At 41.5% G+C, this 19,052-nt stretch overlaps 1 protein-coding gene across 1 annotated transcript; it reads left to right on the top strand.

The window, feature by feature from the left end:
* Window positions 1–1,052: 1,052 nt before the first annotated feature.
* Window positions 1,053–19,024, top strand: RBP3 (retinol binding protein 3). Its single transcript, XM_013303360.3, has 4 exons — window positions 1,053–4,205; window positions 11,755–11,945; window positions 15,396–15,538; window positions 17,394–19,024. Exons 1-4 carry the CDS (start codon window positions 1,158–1,160, stop codon window positions 17,717–17,719), a joined length of 3,708 nt encoding a protein of 1,235 aa, XP_013158814.3. The 5' UTR covers window positions 1,053–1,157; the 3' UTR covers window positions 17,720–19,024.
* Window positions 19,025–19,052: the final 28 nt, after the last annotated feature.

The following is a 19,052-nucleotide window of genomic DNA, read 5'->3' as shown; positions in this document are numbered from 1 at the left end:
CTTCCCTACACGTGTATTCATATATAGCGTCAAGCAACATTTTGAAAGCAATACCAATATGTGCTCTTTCCAGATTCCCTAGCCTATTCTTGCAGCTACCTCCAGCAAGCAGAATGACTGGGGTAGCCACCAATTTCAGACTTATAGCCAAGAATCTGTTCTTGTATGTCTTTGGCATGTCATTCTGGAGCTCTGAATGTTGACAACTCACATGGGTACAGCCTGCAGCTGCATCCTGTATATTCTGATCCTATTTCAAACTCTTAATACAATAGGGTCTTCCAATGTATTGTAAGCAGAAGAAAACAACCCCCTATGTTCTATTTTGGTATGTTGAGCCTAAAGTCTATTGGCTGGGAGCTGTCATCAGACATGACCATATGTTACTCAATGGTATTACAAGTAAATCCTAATTGAGTGCAAATTATGAAGATTAAAGTCACCTCAGATTTAGCTGTATTATGTTGAGGCAAATGTATTTCCAAGTCTTGTTTAAAATGCTGGCAATTCTCAGCAAGGAAATTAACAGGCTGTCATTACCTTTGATTTTATGAGCTGTTCTAAATGTCCGCGGTTCCTTGTTTGAAGCCCTTAGTCACAGAATGTAAGAATAGTCCTTTGCAGCTCAGACTGAAAAACACCAAAGACAATGTATTGTCAACAACTTTTGAAAAAATATTAAATATTGATACAACTAAGTCATTGAAGAATCTCCTGGTATAAGCTTTTCATAAATAATGGTATGATTGATTGACTGTTCTTCTAACTGTGGTTAAAATCAAAGTTTTGCATTTAAGCAATCCACTGTTAGAATAAGCCAGGATGGGTTTATAACAGGCAATGCATTACCTTTTGGAAACAATTAACTGCCAGAACAATCTTCCTTGATGATTGAATTTATTACTGTTTTGTAAGAGGGCTGTGAAGTGGTAAGGAGCTGAACTTCATCTATTGGTGCACTCCGGATGATGCACTCCATTTTAATGAGATTAAAGGTTTAATGCAGATAAAAGATTTTTATCTGTTCAGTGCATCTGGATTCAACACAGGGATTTCAGAGTGATTCACAAACAGAGAGTCATCGGAGAGCTGCATTCATCGTGATCAATAAGAGCTTCCAACTTCTTTCCTTCTTTTCTATTCCATACAAAGACAAAATGATCAGAACACATTTCTTCCTGCTTTCAGCACTGATCATGTGCAGCATACCTGCTGAGGAAATCTTCCAGCCAGCTCTAGTGCTGGACATGGCTAAAGTCCTTCTGGATAACTACTGCTATCCTGAAAACCTAGTAGGAATGCAAGAAGCCATTGAACAAGCGATAAAGAGCGGGGAGATCCTGGACATCTCAGATCCAAAAATGCTGGCCAGTGTCTTGACAGCTGGAGTGCAGGGTGCTCTGAATGACCCAAGACTAGTGATCTCGTATGAGCCATCACTGCATGCAGCTCCCAAAGAAGAAGCTGAGGCTTCCCCAACTCGTGAACAACTCCTGAGTCTTATTGAGCATGTGGTCATGTATGACAAGCTGGAGGGCAATGTTGGCTACCTAAGGATCGATTATATCATAGGACAGGAAGTTGTGCAGAAAGTTGGAGCTTTTCTGGTGGACAAGGTGTGGAAGACGCTGACAGAGACATCTGCTCTCGTGATAGATCTTCGTCACAGCACTGGGGGACAGATTTCTGGCCTCCCCTTCATCATCTCATACTTGCATGAAGCAGACAAGATGCTGCATGTTGAGACTGTATACAATCGACCTTCCAACACCACCACAGAGATATGGACACTGCCAAAGGTGTTGGGAGAGAGGTACAGCAAAGATAAGGATGTCATTGTTTTGATCAGCCGCCACACCACAGGAGTGGCTGAAGATGTGGCTTACATCCTCAAGAACATGAACAGGGCTATCACTGTTGGGGAGAAGACAGCTGGGGGCTCACTGGACATCCAGAAGCTGCGTATTGGCCCTTCCAATTTCTATATGATGGTTCCTGTATCACGATCTGTGAGCCCCTTGAGTGGAGGTGGACAGAGCTGGGAGGTGAATGGGGTGATGCCATGTGTGTCTACTGAGGCAGAGCAAGCCTTGCAGAAATCCCTAGACATCCTGGCAGTGCGCAGAGCAGTGCCTGACACCCTAAGGCACCTCACAAACATATTAAAGGACTATTACAGCTTAGTGGAGAGAGTGCCAGCGCTGCTCCAGCACCTGATCACCTCTGACTTCTCTTCTGTGCGGTCAGCAGAGGACCTGGCCACCAAGCTCAACACTGAGATGCAGACCTTATCTGAAGACCCCCGCCTATTGGTCCAAGTCCTGATGCCAGGTAAAGTTGCTGCCCCCCCTGCTGAGAGGCCAATTGCAGTGGCAGCCAATTTACCTGACAATGAGCAACTGCTGCATGCCTTGGTGGATACTGTCTTCAAGGTGTCAGTGTTGCCAGGCAATGTCGGCTACATGCGCTTCGATGAGTTTGCAGATGCCTCTGTGCTTGCTAAGCTGGGACCTTACATTGTCCATAAAGTGTGGGAGCCTCTCCAAAATACAGAGAACTTGATCATGGACCTGCGTTACAACCCTGGGGGCCCTTCCTCCTCTGCTGTGCCTGTGCTACTCTCCTATTTCCAGGATCCTGCTGCTGGCCCTGTCCATCTCTTCACAACGTATGACAGGCGCACCAACCAAACACAGGAGCACAACAGCCAGGCAGAACTGCTGGGCCAATCCTACGGGGCTCAGCGTGGCATCTACCTGCTCACCAGTCACCACACTGCTACAGCTGCTGAGGAGTTTGCTTACCTCATGCAGTCCCTGGGCCGTGCCACAGTGATCGGTGAGATCACAGCAGGAAGCCTCTTACACAGCCGCACCTACCCTCTTCTGCAGCCTGGGCAGGGAATAACCCATGGCCTAACTGTCACAGTTCCTGTTATCACCCTCATTGACAACCATGGGGAAAGCTGGATGGGCGGAGGAGTTGTTCCTGATGCCATAGTGTTGGCTGAGGATGCACTGGAGAAGGCTGAAGAGGTGCTAGCTTTCCACAAGAACATGGGAGTACTTTTGGAGGGTACTGGGCAACTCCTAGAGGCTCACTATGCCATCCCAGAAGTGGCTGGTAAGGCCAGGGCTATGCTCAGCACCAAACGGGCCCATGGAGGTTATCGATCAGCTGTAGACTTTGAGACATTGGCTTCCCAGCTTACCAGTGACTTGCAGGAGGCCTCAGGGGATCATCGGCTTCATGTCTTCCACAGCCATGTGGAACCAACACCAGAAGAACAGTTTCCCAACATGATTCCCAGCCCCAAGGAGCTGAGCTACATTATTGAGGCACTCTTCAAAATTGAGGTATTGCCAGGCAACCTGGGCTACCTTCGCTTTGATATGATGGCTGAGGCAGAAACAGTGAAGGCCATTGGGCCTCAGCTGGTGCAGATGGTATGGAACAAGCTGGTGGACACAGATGCCATGATTATTGACATGAGGTACAACACAGGTGGTTACTCCACTGCCATCCCAATACTTTGTTCCTACTTCTTTGAGCCTGAGCCTCGGCAACACCTCTACACTGTCTTTGATCGTAGCACCTCCCGCAGCACAGAGGCGTGGACTCTCCCCCAAGTCATCGGCAAGAGGTACGGCTCCCTCAAGGATATCTACATCCTAACAAGCCATATGAGTGGCTCAGCAGCTGAAGCTTTCACTCGCTCTATGAAGGATCTACACCGGGCCACAGTTATTGGTGAGCCCACAGTAGGTGGTTCCCTCTCAGCTGGCATTTATCGTGTTGCTAACAGTTCCCTGTATGCCTCCATCCCCAGTCAAGTGGTGCTCAGCCCAGTCACTGGCAAAGTATGGAGTGTGTCTGGGGTGGAACCACACATCACCATCCAGGCCAGTGAAGCCATGGCTGTAGCTCAGCACATTGCTAATCTGCGTGCCCAGGTGCCACAGACACTGCAAACTGTAAGCAAGCTTGTGGCAGATAATTATGCTTTTGTGGATATTGGGACTGTTGTAGCATCTAACCTCACCAAGAGCTTCAACAAAGACAATTATAAAAGGATTAATACAGAAGAGGAGCTAGCCAGGAAGGTGACTGCCAAGTTGCAAGCTCTTTCTGATGACAAGCACCTCAAATTACTCTACATTGCTGAACAGGCCAAGGACAGCATCCCAGGGAACATGCCAAAACAGGTACAGTTCTCTTGTACCCAGCTGCATTGATGCCAGCTAGAGTGAGAGCACTGAGTTAGATATTCTATCGCGTTTCTAGCCCATATCATAAACCCACCAGATTTACCTGTACCAAGAGGAAAAGCCACTGCCTGAGTGGGTTTTGGAGGCTGAGCTCTTTCTGACACTAAGACAAGTCAGGATAGTAGCTTGTGGTAGTACATGGTAGTTCTAGATGTATGCATTTTGGCAACAACTTGCAGACTGTGAATCTCTTTCAGTTGCCCTTTGCCACAAGCAAATATTGTAGGGCTTTGTGGTCAGAGGGGAGATGTCTCATTGTCTCTGTGATCCCCTCTCTTTTAGTGATATGGCTTTTCAAGCTGTAATAATATAATATGGAAACCTACTGGTTACAAACTGAGTTTGTAATTTAAGAAAGATTTGGTTGTACCAGGGTAAATGTGTACACCCAGAAAACATGCAGCCAAACACTCTGTAATGGATTTTTCTGTATAAAATTGCTGTACCTGATTTCTATTACACCAGAATAACAAGCAACTTCTTTGGGAGTGACAGTGGGAAGTTGTTCTGATTGCTTCTCATGCTCAGCATCAGACAGTTTCCCAGCGACCTAGAAATACTTTGGAAGAAGTATCTGGGTGGAAGTTAGGTGACCCCAGGGAGAAATTGATTTTTAATAATCTACTTTTGCCCTTGCTGTGTGGTTTGCATAACAGTCTGTGCTTTGTTCTGAGCCTGGATATTTATACACTGGTCTGCCTTGGCAATCTTTCTTGTTCATTGTCGTGCTGGAGGGAGCTCCCAGGAGCACTTGTTAAAATTCTATCTTCAAATTAAAGGGAGGGTTAGCATAACCTGATCCCTTTCTTGGATGGAGTTAGCTCCTTTCTGGCTACTGCTCTAACATGGCTATCAGACGTCTTTTCTCCAGGGACTCATAAAATTACTTTTTGAAGAGAATGCATTTGCCTTTGCAATGAACCAGAGTATACTAAGTGTCAGGTAACTATTAAATGTTTCCTGGGGGAGGAAATCTGTGTGCTTCCACCTTCTGAAGTTTTTGGCATGCATGATTTAAAGCGGGCATGGTCTTTGTGGTATTATCTCCAACACTAAGGTCAAGGACAAAGTCCAAGCATTGCCAGGGGATGGCATTTTTTTCAAGTTTGTTAGCCAAGAGATATTTGCCCCATTTTTGCCTCTAAGCTGAAATGGAAATAATTAATTAAAGGATTTTTCTATTCCATCAGTCTTTCCCTCCTACATTTGTTGGGTGTAGAAAACTTCATTCTGAAGATGTTTTTCACAGAGCTCCCTGCTAAATTATTATCAACATATCAGTAGTGATACATCATAATTTCTCATTCTACAAAGTTGGCCCATCTTGCAAATTAGTCACTATTTTCACTGAAGGCTGTTAACAGATATTGTTGGCTATTTTTACTTGTTCAAACCTTACTTACTTTATTCAGAACTTGAATGTTGAGAACAGTACATACAGGACAAATATCTTATTTGTGACATGACGTGAAATTCTGATCCTGATAGAGCTAGTGAGGAAATGCCATTACACTAATTAATGCCTCTGTTTACTTCAGTTCTTTGTCAAGCAAAATGCTTGGAAGAGGCTGGGGATACATACATAAGTAAGAAATCCCATCAGTGTGGATGAAAATCACGACAAATGTGAGACTCTTCAAGAGGAAATAATGTATAAATAACTGAGAAGAAGCATAGGTCCCTATAGGGCTAAAATGGTTTCCAAAGGCATATGCATTCCCCGATATTGCTTGAGGAAATTGGGAGGCAAAGAGATAAGAGAGTGGTGGTAAGACATTTTAAGGTGAAAGAGAGTGAGTGAACAAAGACACCAAAGTCACTGAAGTAAAGGCTTCTTCTTGTGATAGAGGTAAAATAAAGTTTACCCATTCCACCAAGCACTGGGCAGCAAAAGTACCTTAATTTCCTGCCTTGCTTTTGCAGGGCCAAGAGGGCTGTTTGCTGTGAAACATTTCAGGAATACCGGTATCCCAGAGAACAAATGCCTTAAGGTTACAGTGAAGCTTACATGGTGGCACTAATTGCATTTGTAAATTAAAAAAAAAATTTTTGACAGCCTTATACGTGGACATAGTGGCTCTTTTAATCTGTATCCCCTTTATTCCTCAAAAACCTGAAGGCTAGTTCTTCTCTTGTACTACCTTCCAAGCCACCTTTTCCCTTGTCAGTGGGATTATCATTCTGATAATGACCTTGACAGCGAAGCAGATCCATCACAATTAAATGAAAGTGATGATGGATAACTGCAGGAAGGATGGGATGGGACATAGGAGACAGACAAGTGAAATGCATGTAGACCTTTGCATCTGCTACACTAGAATAGCTGCTGAACATAATACAGGATAGTGAGTATGTCTCCTCTATCACAACAGCAAGGTCAATGCTAGCTGGAATTGTCTGCTGCATAAATGCCATTTTGCAAAGTCAGTCTTCCCAGAGGCAAATGTTGTATATATTGTTTGTAACTCAGAAAATAGCATTTTGCTTATAAGGCAGAGCTCTATGAACTTGCTGATGCACAGTTCAGTAGTCCCTACTTCTCATTCTTCTGTTTGCCTCTCTCCCCCTCCAGTCATACTTTCCTTTCCATACTGAAATTCTTTGTTCATAAACATCTCAGTATTGTAGATAACCTATAGAAGAACTGCTGCCTGAATTTGGCAAATGTATTACATCAATTTTAAGTGACAAGAGTCTCCCTGAGTGACTCTTTTGGCCCCTTGGTAATGCCCAAATATTTTTAATGCAGTCTTCACACCTAAGAGAATTTTTGTATTAATGTCTTAGATAAGCAGCTTTAAATGGTGATCAGAATAAAAGACAACAAGGAATCCTTTATAAATATAAATTATTCCTGCATTTGAAGTCCTCCTTTTCCCAGATAAATAATATGTATCTATAACAGAGTATTGTACTTGCTGAAGGAGGCAATAGTCACAGATGTTTCATGAGAAAAGAGTATAGTTTGCTTATGTCCCTTCATTAATGAGTGAGATCAAAATGCTGAGCCTCCAAGTGTCAAGATACATAATCAAATTGCTACACTAACATTTTAATAATAACTAAATGCTATTACTAACAGATGGGAAAAAATGTTGTGGGCCCATATGATGCTGATTTATATCAACATAACCACAGTAAAGTCAGTGAAACTATTCAAGTTTATGCAAGCCAAAAAAAATCTTCTTTTTAACCCTCATTGAAATTTCACCTTTTGCAACTCATGCTTGCTTCTTGTATTTGGCACAGAAAATAATTGTGACACTTTGTTATTTGCTTTTGTTCTTTTTCTAGTATCTTTCATCTTCTGATCCTGATACTCAAGCTTAATGCAGCTATGTCTGCAGTTGCAATCCCACCAAAGAGATCCATTTGTACTCATTGTTTTCCATTGTCATTAATGTTCCAGTAGATTTGGCCATTAGTTTTAAGGATTTTCAGTGGGTTTTGAATGAAAATCAAAATTTGGCCATGAATCATTATTTCAAATTTTGCTTTTAAATCTAATCTTCCAGGGCACTGCCTAGAAAATAACTTCTCACTGGCTGGCAATGAGTATGTTACAAGCTGTGTATTGTCAGAGCAGGCTTACACACTGCTGTGCAGTGCCCCCTTTGCGGAGTGAAAGTACAGCTTCTCCCTCTGCCCTGCACTCCCGCATTGGGGACTGAGAGCCTTAAGTAACTTCTTTTAATCCTTTCCAGAGCACTGTCCCAGAGGATTTCAGCTTTTGCTTGTGGTAACACCCCCATCCTGGCTGTCTTGGTGCAATGGAGGGCAGGATTAGAATTCAAAGCTACAGTTCTGGAAAACTGAGGTTAAATAAGAACACATGCAGGATTCTTACACAGTTTCTACGGTGATAGTAATAGACTGCACAACTCTTGGAGGAAAATAGCTTGTTTAGAGGGAGTCCTGTACAAAAGTATATGCGTTCTTCAGTTTATAAGCTGAACACAAGTCGATAGAGTCAGGTTGTTGCAGTAAAATGTAACAATCATCAAACTGGAATGGATAAGGAGGAATATAATTAGTAAGATATGTGAATTCTTCTGCTACATTCAGCTCTAAAGAAAATTCAGCTAGAGTATACTATGCACATTCTTGGGCAATGCTTTTCTGGAAAGATACGGCTCAAGTGGGGAGACAGCAGAAAAGAGGAGCGGGAATAAAGTGAAGATTGAAGAGTCATCTTGAAAAGGTTTAAAAGATTTGAGTTGTTTATTCCAGAGAGAAGAAAACTGAGGAGACATGAAAACAGTCTTCAGATACGTAAAAGGCTCTTTCAAACACAAAGAGAATAATCTGTTCCCTTGTACATGGTAAACAGGCCAAGAAGTAATGCACTTAAACTGTAGAAAGTAGTGAACTTAGACTGTTTACACTGGATGTTAAAAACATCTTTGTAATAGTAAGGCTAGTGACGTACTAGACTGGATTGCCTGGAAATCACCCAGTGATATGGATGATTTTGAGAGCAAGTGAGAGTGGGCTGTCAGGGATATAGCTGATACTGCTCAGTCCTTGAGCCGGGGGACCTACTAGCATGGACAGTTCCATTCCCACCTGTGAGGGTACACAAGGAACCCAAACGATATTCTAGAAAGAAAGGCACAACCCCGCCATCCAGCCCCCAAGATCTCATGGTTCTTTAACCCGTCTCAGGATTTGCAATGACACAAGGGTATTAGCTGATAATATTTTAACAGTTGGCAGTTGACAGCTTTAGCAGCCTTAATGGAAATCAGGGTTACGTTTCAATGGTCAGCACAAAATCAGCTATGAAAATAGTTTCCATCTAAATAGACAAAACAACTTAGGGGAGAGGTAAAAGGGGAGAAAAGAAGGAAAGAGAGGCACAGCTGGAAAAGTAGTTTGCCCATGGTTGGGGTATGTGTCGGTAGCAGAACCAGGAATGAAACTCCATGCATGAGTCCTAGGGCAGCATTCTAGGTCCTTTAGGATGTGATTTTGTGTCACATCACTTGTTCCAGTTAGACCACTCACCTGTAGAAGAAGACTGCAGAATAGGGCTGGAGACCCTATGTAGCTAATGAAAAACTTATTCTTCCTTGGCTTAAGCGGTGTTAGCTTGGAGGTCCTTTAGTTTAGCCACATTACTAAGGCACCTGAGGGTTTATATTTAACATCAAGTTATTTGTATGTAAACAACGCCTGACTGATCTTACTTTCAGCTGCATCCTGTCCCAGCTTGTCCTTGGCCTGCAAACAGAACGCTGCTTTTCAAAGTAGAGCACACTGTTGCTTTCTGAAGCTACACTTACTTCCTTAGGTACCAGCAGCACATGGCCCACGTGTCAGTGTCATGCAGCTGCAGTTTTCCAGGATAGTAGCTCTACTGTCAGTCCTAGCCTCCTCCCCTCTTTTGCTTATAAACCAGGAGGCTTCCCCCTCCCCACAAAAAAAATACCTTCTGAGTGCCTTTCATCTGACTTCTGGTCTTAGAGCCTTTAGAATGGATATGTTTTCATACCTTTTCCTGCAGCCATGAAGATGAAGAGTTTCTTTGAGATCCTCACATATTCATTTTACCCCATAAGACCTGAGGCTTTAAAAGCAACCTGCCCACCTTGAAATCTATAATGAATTTCCAAGAGTTAGCAACACTGTTAGCAAGTACTGAAGTCCTCAGCGAATGAAGATGTGATGCAGCACAGTAAAAGAACAAGTAGAAAGAAAAATTACCAAATATAGACAGGGAGGTTATTCTGAATCAATATGCTTATGTGTATGCATCTAGCAATTATTGTTGGAAAAAGAGCTAAGAAATCTGTGTGTTCAGTTAAAATATCATTAGTAAGTGGCTGAGACTAATACATCAATTTTATTTCTAGATGTTACCAATGAGTGATGACTTTTTTTCTCCTGGGGGGACCAGTACCTCTGAACTAGATACAAGCTCTGTCAGAACAGTGCAATGCATGTTGGATATATTCTTCAAAACTGTGATTTGTTAATCAAACTACAGTGGGCAGATCAAGTAGCATTGCTGTCACTGGGAAGTGGATTGGAAATGACAAACTCAGTAGTGCTGGACTGATACGTTTACAGTCCAGATATGATGGCTATTTTCACAAGGTACAGTGAGAAAGAAGGGTACAGAAAAAGACTCAGCAGGGTTGGCTTTTACCATCAGATCAACAACTACTGGCAAACAGGGCTTTTGAATTAATGTTTGAAATTTTGGCAGCTTTGACATACAGAAGGCACTGAATGATAAAGTAACCCAGGGCAGCCAGAAGTGTGATGTGGTGGGAAATTTTCCCCCAGGTAAATGTAAAGTGCTTGAGCTTTGTCAAGTACAGCTACATTCACACACCTTTGGAAACCCTCTTTCTGCTGTGGCAGACCTACTTTTGGCGGGAGCACAACCCCAGACCAGAGCACATGTAGGGCAGGAGGCTGCCTGACTCCTCTACAGTTGCAGAGAGCCCAAATGCCTCCCAAATTCTGTGGCATGGTGCAGGCTGGGAGAGCACCCTTTAGAACATGGTTCACTGCTGATTCCTTGTTCTTTTAGGTGTAAAAGTATGTATTGTCTGGGACTGAGCTATGGCAGAGGGCAACTGATTAAAAAGCAAATATAATACCATTTTCACAGCAACCCTGAGGAGAAAAAGCCAAATTGCTGAAGGTCACATAAGTCATATACATCCCAAAGCCTTATCTCATTAAGCTGAAGGAGAATCTTTTGTTTTCAGGTACATGCATGCAAGACAGAAGTTTGGCAATAAAAGCACATTATGTCTCAATGCACATAGGGGTTACTAGGGTAATTTTATTAGTTGGCTACACGTTGCTATTAAAAAAATGCCTGCTGTTTAATAACAAAAACTAAACAAAATTAAACTAATCACAGCCTAACACGTGAGAGTCCAGGCACATGGTCACCAAATAAGAGATTTAACACATCCACCTCATGAATATCCTAGCACATGTCCAACACATCAGGCTCCTGACTGTCACAGGGACTTGCTCATTAAGAGGGGCTGGGGCAATCCCACCTGTAGCCAGAAGCTCTTTGTCAGCTGAGGCAAATCAAGAGATTATAAATGTCCCAAGTGCCTTATTTAGAAAGAGCTGCTAAAGGAAACAAGTGGGCTGGGTGGCAGGTCTGGGGTAGCTGCCTATGCTGCAGGTTAGTTCTTGTAGCCTTCTCAGCCTCTTTGTTCTAAGGAAATTCCTGTATTTTTCAAAAATAAACAGCCTTGACAAATATGTGCCTGATCTAGGTTCTGGGTGTGCTATTGATGTGCCCTATACTGGGCAAACTATGCAGCAGCCAATGTTAATCTATGTTTAATATGCAAGAATCTTAATATAATTTATTATGTTCTTCAAACTTGGTCACATTACTCACTTATGTCCCACCTGGACTAAAGTTGACCCAAATATTCTTTTTAAATCTTGTGCCAAGCTATCAGTGCCAGAAAATGATTTGTTTTGTTTTTCCAAACTCTTTCAGATCCCTTCCCCAGAAGTATTTGAAGATCTGATTAAATTTTCATTCCACACAAATGTATTTGGAAACAACATCGGCTATCTGAGATTTGATATGTTTGGAGACTGTGAACTTCTAACCCAGGTGTCTGACCTACTGGTAGAGCATGTTTGGAAGAAAATTGTTCACACAGATGCATTAATCATAGACATGAGGTAAACCTTTGAATGGCAAATAACCAAAGCTCGTTCAAAGCAGTGTTTTATTCGTAACAGTGAATTTACAGCTTTACATGGGTTACTGTCCTGTTTACAGACTAACATTGCTGGGATAAAATGAGAAAAGGAAAACAGCCAAGGAAAACAATAACAGTCTAGAAGTATATCTCAAGATAAGTTGTACCATCACTTCAGATATTTAGAAATAAATAGGCAAATTTAGGGAATGTCTTGTAGAACACAATCCTGGATGACACATTTATTTTCTTCCCCTGATTTCTTTCTAATCTAACTGTGCATGTGCCTTGTATTAATTATATATATATATGGCTTAATTAAATCTTTTACTGCAGGCAGTGGTCAAGTGATTGAACAGTCAAAAAACAAGACCATGCATAAGCTGTGTTATAACATCTATTTTGCTATATCTACAGCACTAAATTGTCCTGGGCAATCAGCCCTTTACAGAATAACCCTTGTGCACAGAGCACAAAGGTGGCTTAAAGATACCATAGCACTCCTAAACCCTGCAGCAACAGGCTACAGCATCATATGCCTGCTCTCAACTTAGGATTCTGTTGTACACTCCAGTGTGTCAACAATGCTCCAAATCTTATGAGTCAGAAGATGGTATCCATTTGTCACCAGCTATCAAAGCAGATGAATATCAAACAATTTTCCCATACAATATTTAGGTAACTCTGTTGTTCCCTTGTCTTGGTCCAGAGCTAATGTTTGTAAGCCCAGAATTACAAATATAAACTAAAGAAAAGAAGGCCTTTGTAAGAACTCGGGTTTAATGCTAGAACCATTTATGTTCATTGCCATCATGGGTGTCTCAATATTTGGTAAATTAATCTTCTTCTAGGATTTAGAGCACGTGCAGGAAAAGTGCATGGTGATGAGAGCAGAGATCTCACTATGTGAGCCCAGAGGGGGCAGTGCAGCAACCAACAAAACACACCTATGACTGAATTAAAATTCAGCAAAGGCACCACCATCCTCCAATAGACTTGAGACAGGACTGGGACTTTCTTCTTTCTTGCCCCGGTTTTCTCCCAACCTAAAACTTGTATGTCATGGTTTAACCCCAGCCAGAAGCTAAGTACTACTCACTCACTCCCCTACCACCACACAGAGGGGTGGGGAGGAGAATCAGAAAGAAATGTAAAACTCAAGGGTTGAGACAAGAACAATTTAATATTTAAAGTAAAATAAAATAGGAGGGTAAAAACCCAAAACAATAATAAGAATTATAATGACAACAATTTTAATGAAAATGAGGGAGGAGAGGAATAAAATCCAAAGGGAAGGGAGAAAAAAAAAAAAAAGTGATGCACAATAGAATTGCTCACCACCTGCTGACCAAGGCCCAGCCAGTCCCCAAGCAGCTCTCATCAAGCCACAACCAACTCCCCCCAGTTTATATACAGAGTGTGATGTTCTGTGGTACGGAATACCCCTTTGGCTAGTTTGGTTCAGCTGTCCTGGCTGTGTCCCCTCCCAGTTTCTTGTGCCCCTCCAGCCTTCTCACTGGCAGGGCCTGAGAAACTGAAAAGTCCTTGACATAGTATAAACATTTCCCAGCAACAGCTAAAAACATCTGTTATCAACATTATTCTCGCACCAAATCCAAAACACAGCACTGCACCAGCTACTGAGAAGAAAATTAACTCTCTCCCAGCTGAAACCCAAGAGTTTCATGAGTTTCACCCATTTATATCAGGGCCAGGAGCAATAAAACAACAAAGGTGAAGTCATGCCCCAGGTAGCAGATGGTCTCGGGTTTTTTTCTTGGGTTGCTTTGGTTTGTTTTTATTTAATGTATTTCCAGCCTTTTCAGTGCACACAAAAGACCCAGTCTGTGAAGGCATATAGAAGATAACTCCAAACATTTTAACTTTTGAAATTCTCCCTAAACCAATCTTAAGATTTTAAGGGAAGGCTGATAATTTCAATTTTGCATGGGATTAACTACAATGAATAATGTTTCTCATCTTACAACTTTTCCTCCCTGGAACACAGCTGGGCCACTCATACATTTCATATTTTGATAATTTCGATTTTGCATGGAATTAACCATAAGGCATAATGTCTCTCGCCTTTGTGGAACAGCTGTGCCACTCACAAACTTCGTATTTTTAACCTTCACAGCACTGAGAAGAGATGCTTATAAACTAAACAGCCTCCCCAATGTCACACAAGAAGTCTGTAATGAAGGAAGGACTTGCGTCCAAAAGTTAAGCTAAAATTCTAACAACTTCTCAGTCATTACTGACTAAAGTTTCCGCAGGTTCACTATCTGCCGGAGTCCCAGGAAGAGCTCTCCAGCATTGCTTTAGCTGCCTGCTTGCCACTCACTTCAGCCATGATGGCAGCTGCAGGAAACTGGGCTCTGCTGGGTCTAGCTGCCTCCTGGGCTGCGCAGCAGCAGCAGGAGCTCCTGGCAGCACAGCGTTACCTGGGACACACTGAAAAGGCTTATTTCAGTTCTCACCAGTCAAGAGTGTGAATCCAGCATACAGCTCCCAAATGCTGCAGCATAAACAGGTAGCTTCACTCTTTGGCACAGAGACCTCCTGGACTACGTACTCCATTTCTGGAAGTAAAAACTTACAGACTGGACTGAGCAAAACTCGTTTTCTAGCAGGTTTTTGCTGGAATGTCTGTGCCAGGCATTCCTAACATCAGCTGCAGGAAAGCACTGTATCTATCTCCTACTAGTAAGCAAAGTACAAACATTTCCAGTGCTGTATGTGCTCTAGTATTAGTGAAAAGTGATAGACAAAAAATGATTTGGTATTCCATTGTGTGTATTCATAGCAGGGGTTCTCCAATGATGCTTAGGTTCTTCAGTGAATTTAATCTTCAGAGACTGGTATGAAGTTAAGCTACAAATGATGTTTTTAAACACGGCTGTCCTAAATGACACAGCTAAAGCAATCTTTAGGCACCAAAAGGAATGAACTGATCTTATGAAGTGCCAAACACCAAGTATTCTCATTGTGTGCAGCAGGAAATAAGAACACAACAACTTTACAAACATCTACATATATGTAAGGTTTTAGGTATTTACTTATGCTGCCTATGTCAGTAACAGCATGGTTTATTCAGAGTAGAATAATAACAAGGATCTGATGTTTCTTTTCAGATGAAGAGTCTTTGCTTGCTTTCTGAATTTTTTCCAGATTGAATAAAAAATAGACAATTCAGTTTTATGTTTGTTTTTAAAGTCATTTGTGGGCAATAACAGTCCAAAACTCTTAGACAGGATTTTGTTTCTATGATGAATATGCAAATGCTGATAGAGGAGAATGAATGTAAATGTATCAAAATGTAGCCATAAGTTCTTTCAGTACTGATGTTAAGGAACAATACTTGGAAGGGAGATTTACTGTCTGCCATAAATTTTCAACTGCTTCCTTAATATTTTTTGGTTTTGAAAAGGTACAATATTGGAGGCTCCACCACTTCCATAGCAATTCTATGCTCATACTTCTTTGATGAAGGACGCCAAATTCTCTTGGACAAAGTTTATGACAGGCCCAGTGACTCAGTAAAGGAAATATGGACCCAGCCACAGGTCAAAGGTAATGTGACAATTTCTTTTTAGCGTAGCTTTTCATTTCAGATGTCCCTCCTTGTGTATTTTAAAGTGAGCCATTAGACACGATAACTCATTTGCTGAAAGCATCTGCCATGATTAGCTCAAGCTGGGCAGAGAATGTTTAAAAAAAAAGAAAATTAGTTTCAGCCATGTCCCTCAATGCCATTTATAAATAATAGTTTATTGCTCCTAGGAATAGTGTATGTTAAGCATGGCAGTTTGTAAACTGGTCCCCAGAAGTTTAGCTGAATACTGTGTACAACAGTTGTGACTTGTTGCTTTTAAAAGTTGCCAAAATTAAAAATAAATCCTGTGCTGCCTAGACTTCTAGTAATATCTCTTCCAATACTCACACATAGTTTTATATGCAGCTCCTCACTGTCTACCTGTGTAATCCACTATTTCAGTAGATGGAAATACTCACAACGGCCCAGTTTATCCAGATAATGCAAGAGAGAAAGAAAAGCACTGAATTTTGCACATTTGAGTCAGTTTGGAACATCTGGCAATGTATCACACACGCGCGCACACACAACCCTGCCCCACAGTTTGTGAAAGTTGAAAGGGTGCTGCAACATGCAGGAACAGAGCTCTCCAGTGCTCATAAAGTGCAGTTAGAGTGCTAAAGAGCTTTAAACATTGGTTTTATTTTTTTTCCCCTTTAAAGCTAAGACAGTACCAAAAAAGGTGTGACAATGTTGTCTGCAATTATTGGCTTGGATCACGCTGAAATGGTTAAACTTTGTCACGGGCTGCAGGGTCCATCTATTTTCCCAGGCATTCAGAGGTGGGAGGTGCTAAGGATATGATTACTATGGGCACATTCCAGTTCCCGTCAAAAAGAACAGGCAGACTCATATTAACTTCAAAGCAGCTGGATCTGGTCCTGTATTATATATATATATATACTGTGAAAAGGGTCTTCTAATGGATATTACATCTATAGTGAAATGAGAAGAGCAAAGATGATGTGGAAATTAATTACCATGCTATTGGCCCCTCTCTTACAGATTAGTATGAGAATTATATGTCATACTGTAACTTACTTTAAGAATGACATTTTTAGAGCAATTTAGTTTTCAAGTTATCAGGTCTCAGCTATGACACACTGATCAGTTTTTCAAAGGAACTAAGCACTCAAAAAGTATCTAGCATATTCAGACATACTGAAAATAAGGTGCAAAAAACCTCTACTCCTGTCAGCTGGTTTATGTAAGAAAATGAGATAACTTGGCTTGATCCTAATAATAAAGGGGTATTTGTTGAAGGGTTTAGGACAAAGGCCCTGCAACAGGTTCCATTTATAGACTATAAAAAGCCTGTGGGAAACCACTATAATTGTAATTTCATAAAACGTTGCCTGCATAGTTTGCAGGCCAAGCTCTATGACACCCATATTCCTAGAGCAGGGATGAGAGTGAAACTGAAGATGATGCTGGCTGAGCTTTGAGTATTCCTGCCGGAGCAGTGGAAAATGTTACTTTCTTCACCTGCCTTTCCCACTTGTCTGAGGGATCTAGAGCTCCTGTAAAAGTCAAAGACACGAAGAGCCAGCAGTAGTAACCATGAGCTGGCCTCCCAGCTGCTGGAGCTTATAACCAGGAATTGATGGCACAAGAGTACCATGTAGAGCGATAGTCTTTCTTACAGTATAGAGGCTGGGCTAGTGTAAAAAGTGCTTTAATACCATCATAGGTACAAAGTATATTTCCAAACTTATTTAATTGTTAATAGCAGGTAGGAAATGAAGTGTGTTGTATCTTGGCCCCTCTTGCTCCATTATGCAAACAAATATCTGAAAATGGATTAATTTCTGACTTTTTTGTGCTATCCCACAGGGGAGAGGTATGGCTCTCAGAAGGGGCTAATAATCCTTACCAGTGCTGTGACAGCTGGGGCTGCTGAGGAGTTTGTATACATAATGAAGAGGCTGGGCAGAGCTCTCATCATTGGAGAACAGACCAGTGGTGGGTGCCATTCCCCGCAGACATATCAAGTAGATGATACCAACTTCTACATCATCATCCCCACCTCCAGATCGGTTACCCAAGAGAGCACTGCTTGGGAAGGGAAAGGGGTGCCTCCTCACATGGAAACACCAGCTGAAACTGCACTCATCAAAGCAAAGGAGATGCTCAGTGCTCACCTGCACAGCTCTAGATAGCCCAGTGGGGGAACATGCCCCTAGTTCTTAGGGAAAGCAAGCTACCTCCCCAAATGTAAACCCTAGAAAGGAGTGGGAATGTAATTTCAGTCTCTACGGTCGGTGATTTGTTCCTCATGATGACTTTTTTACCCTGTTCTGTGGAACCCAGCTCTTTCTGGACATGGTTGAGATACTTGTATAATTCTGGGGCTTCTGGATTCCTCTTCTGTAAATGTTAGTTGTTGCAGTGTCTATTTTTAAGATTTAGCTCACTTAAATCACAGATTTCCTTCAGTCCCTTAGAAAATCACAGCTGTCAGTGTTGAAGGCATGGAAGTCACCTCAAAACATTTATGCAAAGATAGAAAAGGCACTTCTGTTCTTTTGGAAATTGTGTACATTCATATTTATACATCTTAAAGAAGAATTAACAGTAGTTGAGAGTGTGTTTTCCAAACTGCAAGAGCTTAATTAAGCCTCGTCCCCATTTCATCATTTAGAAGTACCAAAAATAACCATTCCTAGTCTGTCGGGGTTGACCAGACTCCTGGTATTTCTTAGGTACATGCCTGCTTCTCCCCTAGTATCTGGCAAAGGGAGTGGGAATGAGCAGGAGAAAGGTAGTAGTACATTGACTCTTTCACCCATTGCTTAGATAACAGACTCAGGGAAAAGAATCATATGTTTTTACTTAAGGCTAAAAACAGATTTCTGTGTGTCCTGCCCCAAAGACAAAAAGAAAGCAGAGAAATATCCTTTACACCCTGCTAACAAGCTAAGTATTAAGTAATAGTGTATTCCAGGGCAACTAACAGTTATTGGTGCAAGCTTAATCAATGCATAACATTCCTTTTTTACAGTTCTTATCTAACCGTCTGTCTTTGTCATTATTTAGAAATACATATAACTGTAATCTAGATCTCAAAAATTCTCATCTCTACAAAATGCAGCTGTAAGGTAATTAAGTTAGGAAAATGGTCCCCTGACATTTAGTCTGTAGTAGTTACACATTGCTGTTCGCTTGCTCATTTGTAAGTTACTGCCATTTTGTTTAATGAATCATGTTTAAACACCTGACTGCAGAGAATCTCTTTCAGTATTTACAGGAAAATGATTTTACCAACCAGATAGACTTTCCATCTTTTTTACTATTTGTTTGTCTTACCAACTACACTCAGTGTGATCACTAACTTGGACTCTTCTGAGTCATTTTCATGTTCTGATATTTGTGCATTAACTAGCTGTTGAACTTCTCAGTGTTGTGAAAAATACTTAAATTAATTAAACTCAATGAATTAACTCATACAGAATTTTGTGTAAAGTGATATATGTTTGAAGAATATTAAAGATT

The sequence above is a fragment of the Falco peregrinus genome, chromosome 1, assembly GCF_023634155.1.
Source record: "Falco peregrinus isolate bFalPer1 chromosome 1, bFalPer1.pri, whole genome shotgun sequence".
NCBI classification, from domain to species: domain Eukaryota; kingdom Metazoa; phylum Chordata; class Aves; order Falconiformes; family Falconidae; genus Falco; species Falco peregrinus.
The sequence above is the reverse complement of the archived record's forward strand: the minus strand, read 5'-3'. Positions and strand labels throughout refer to the sequence as shown.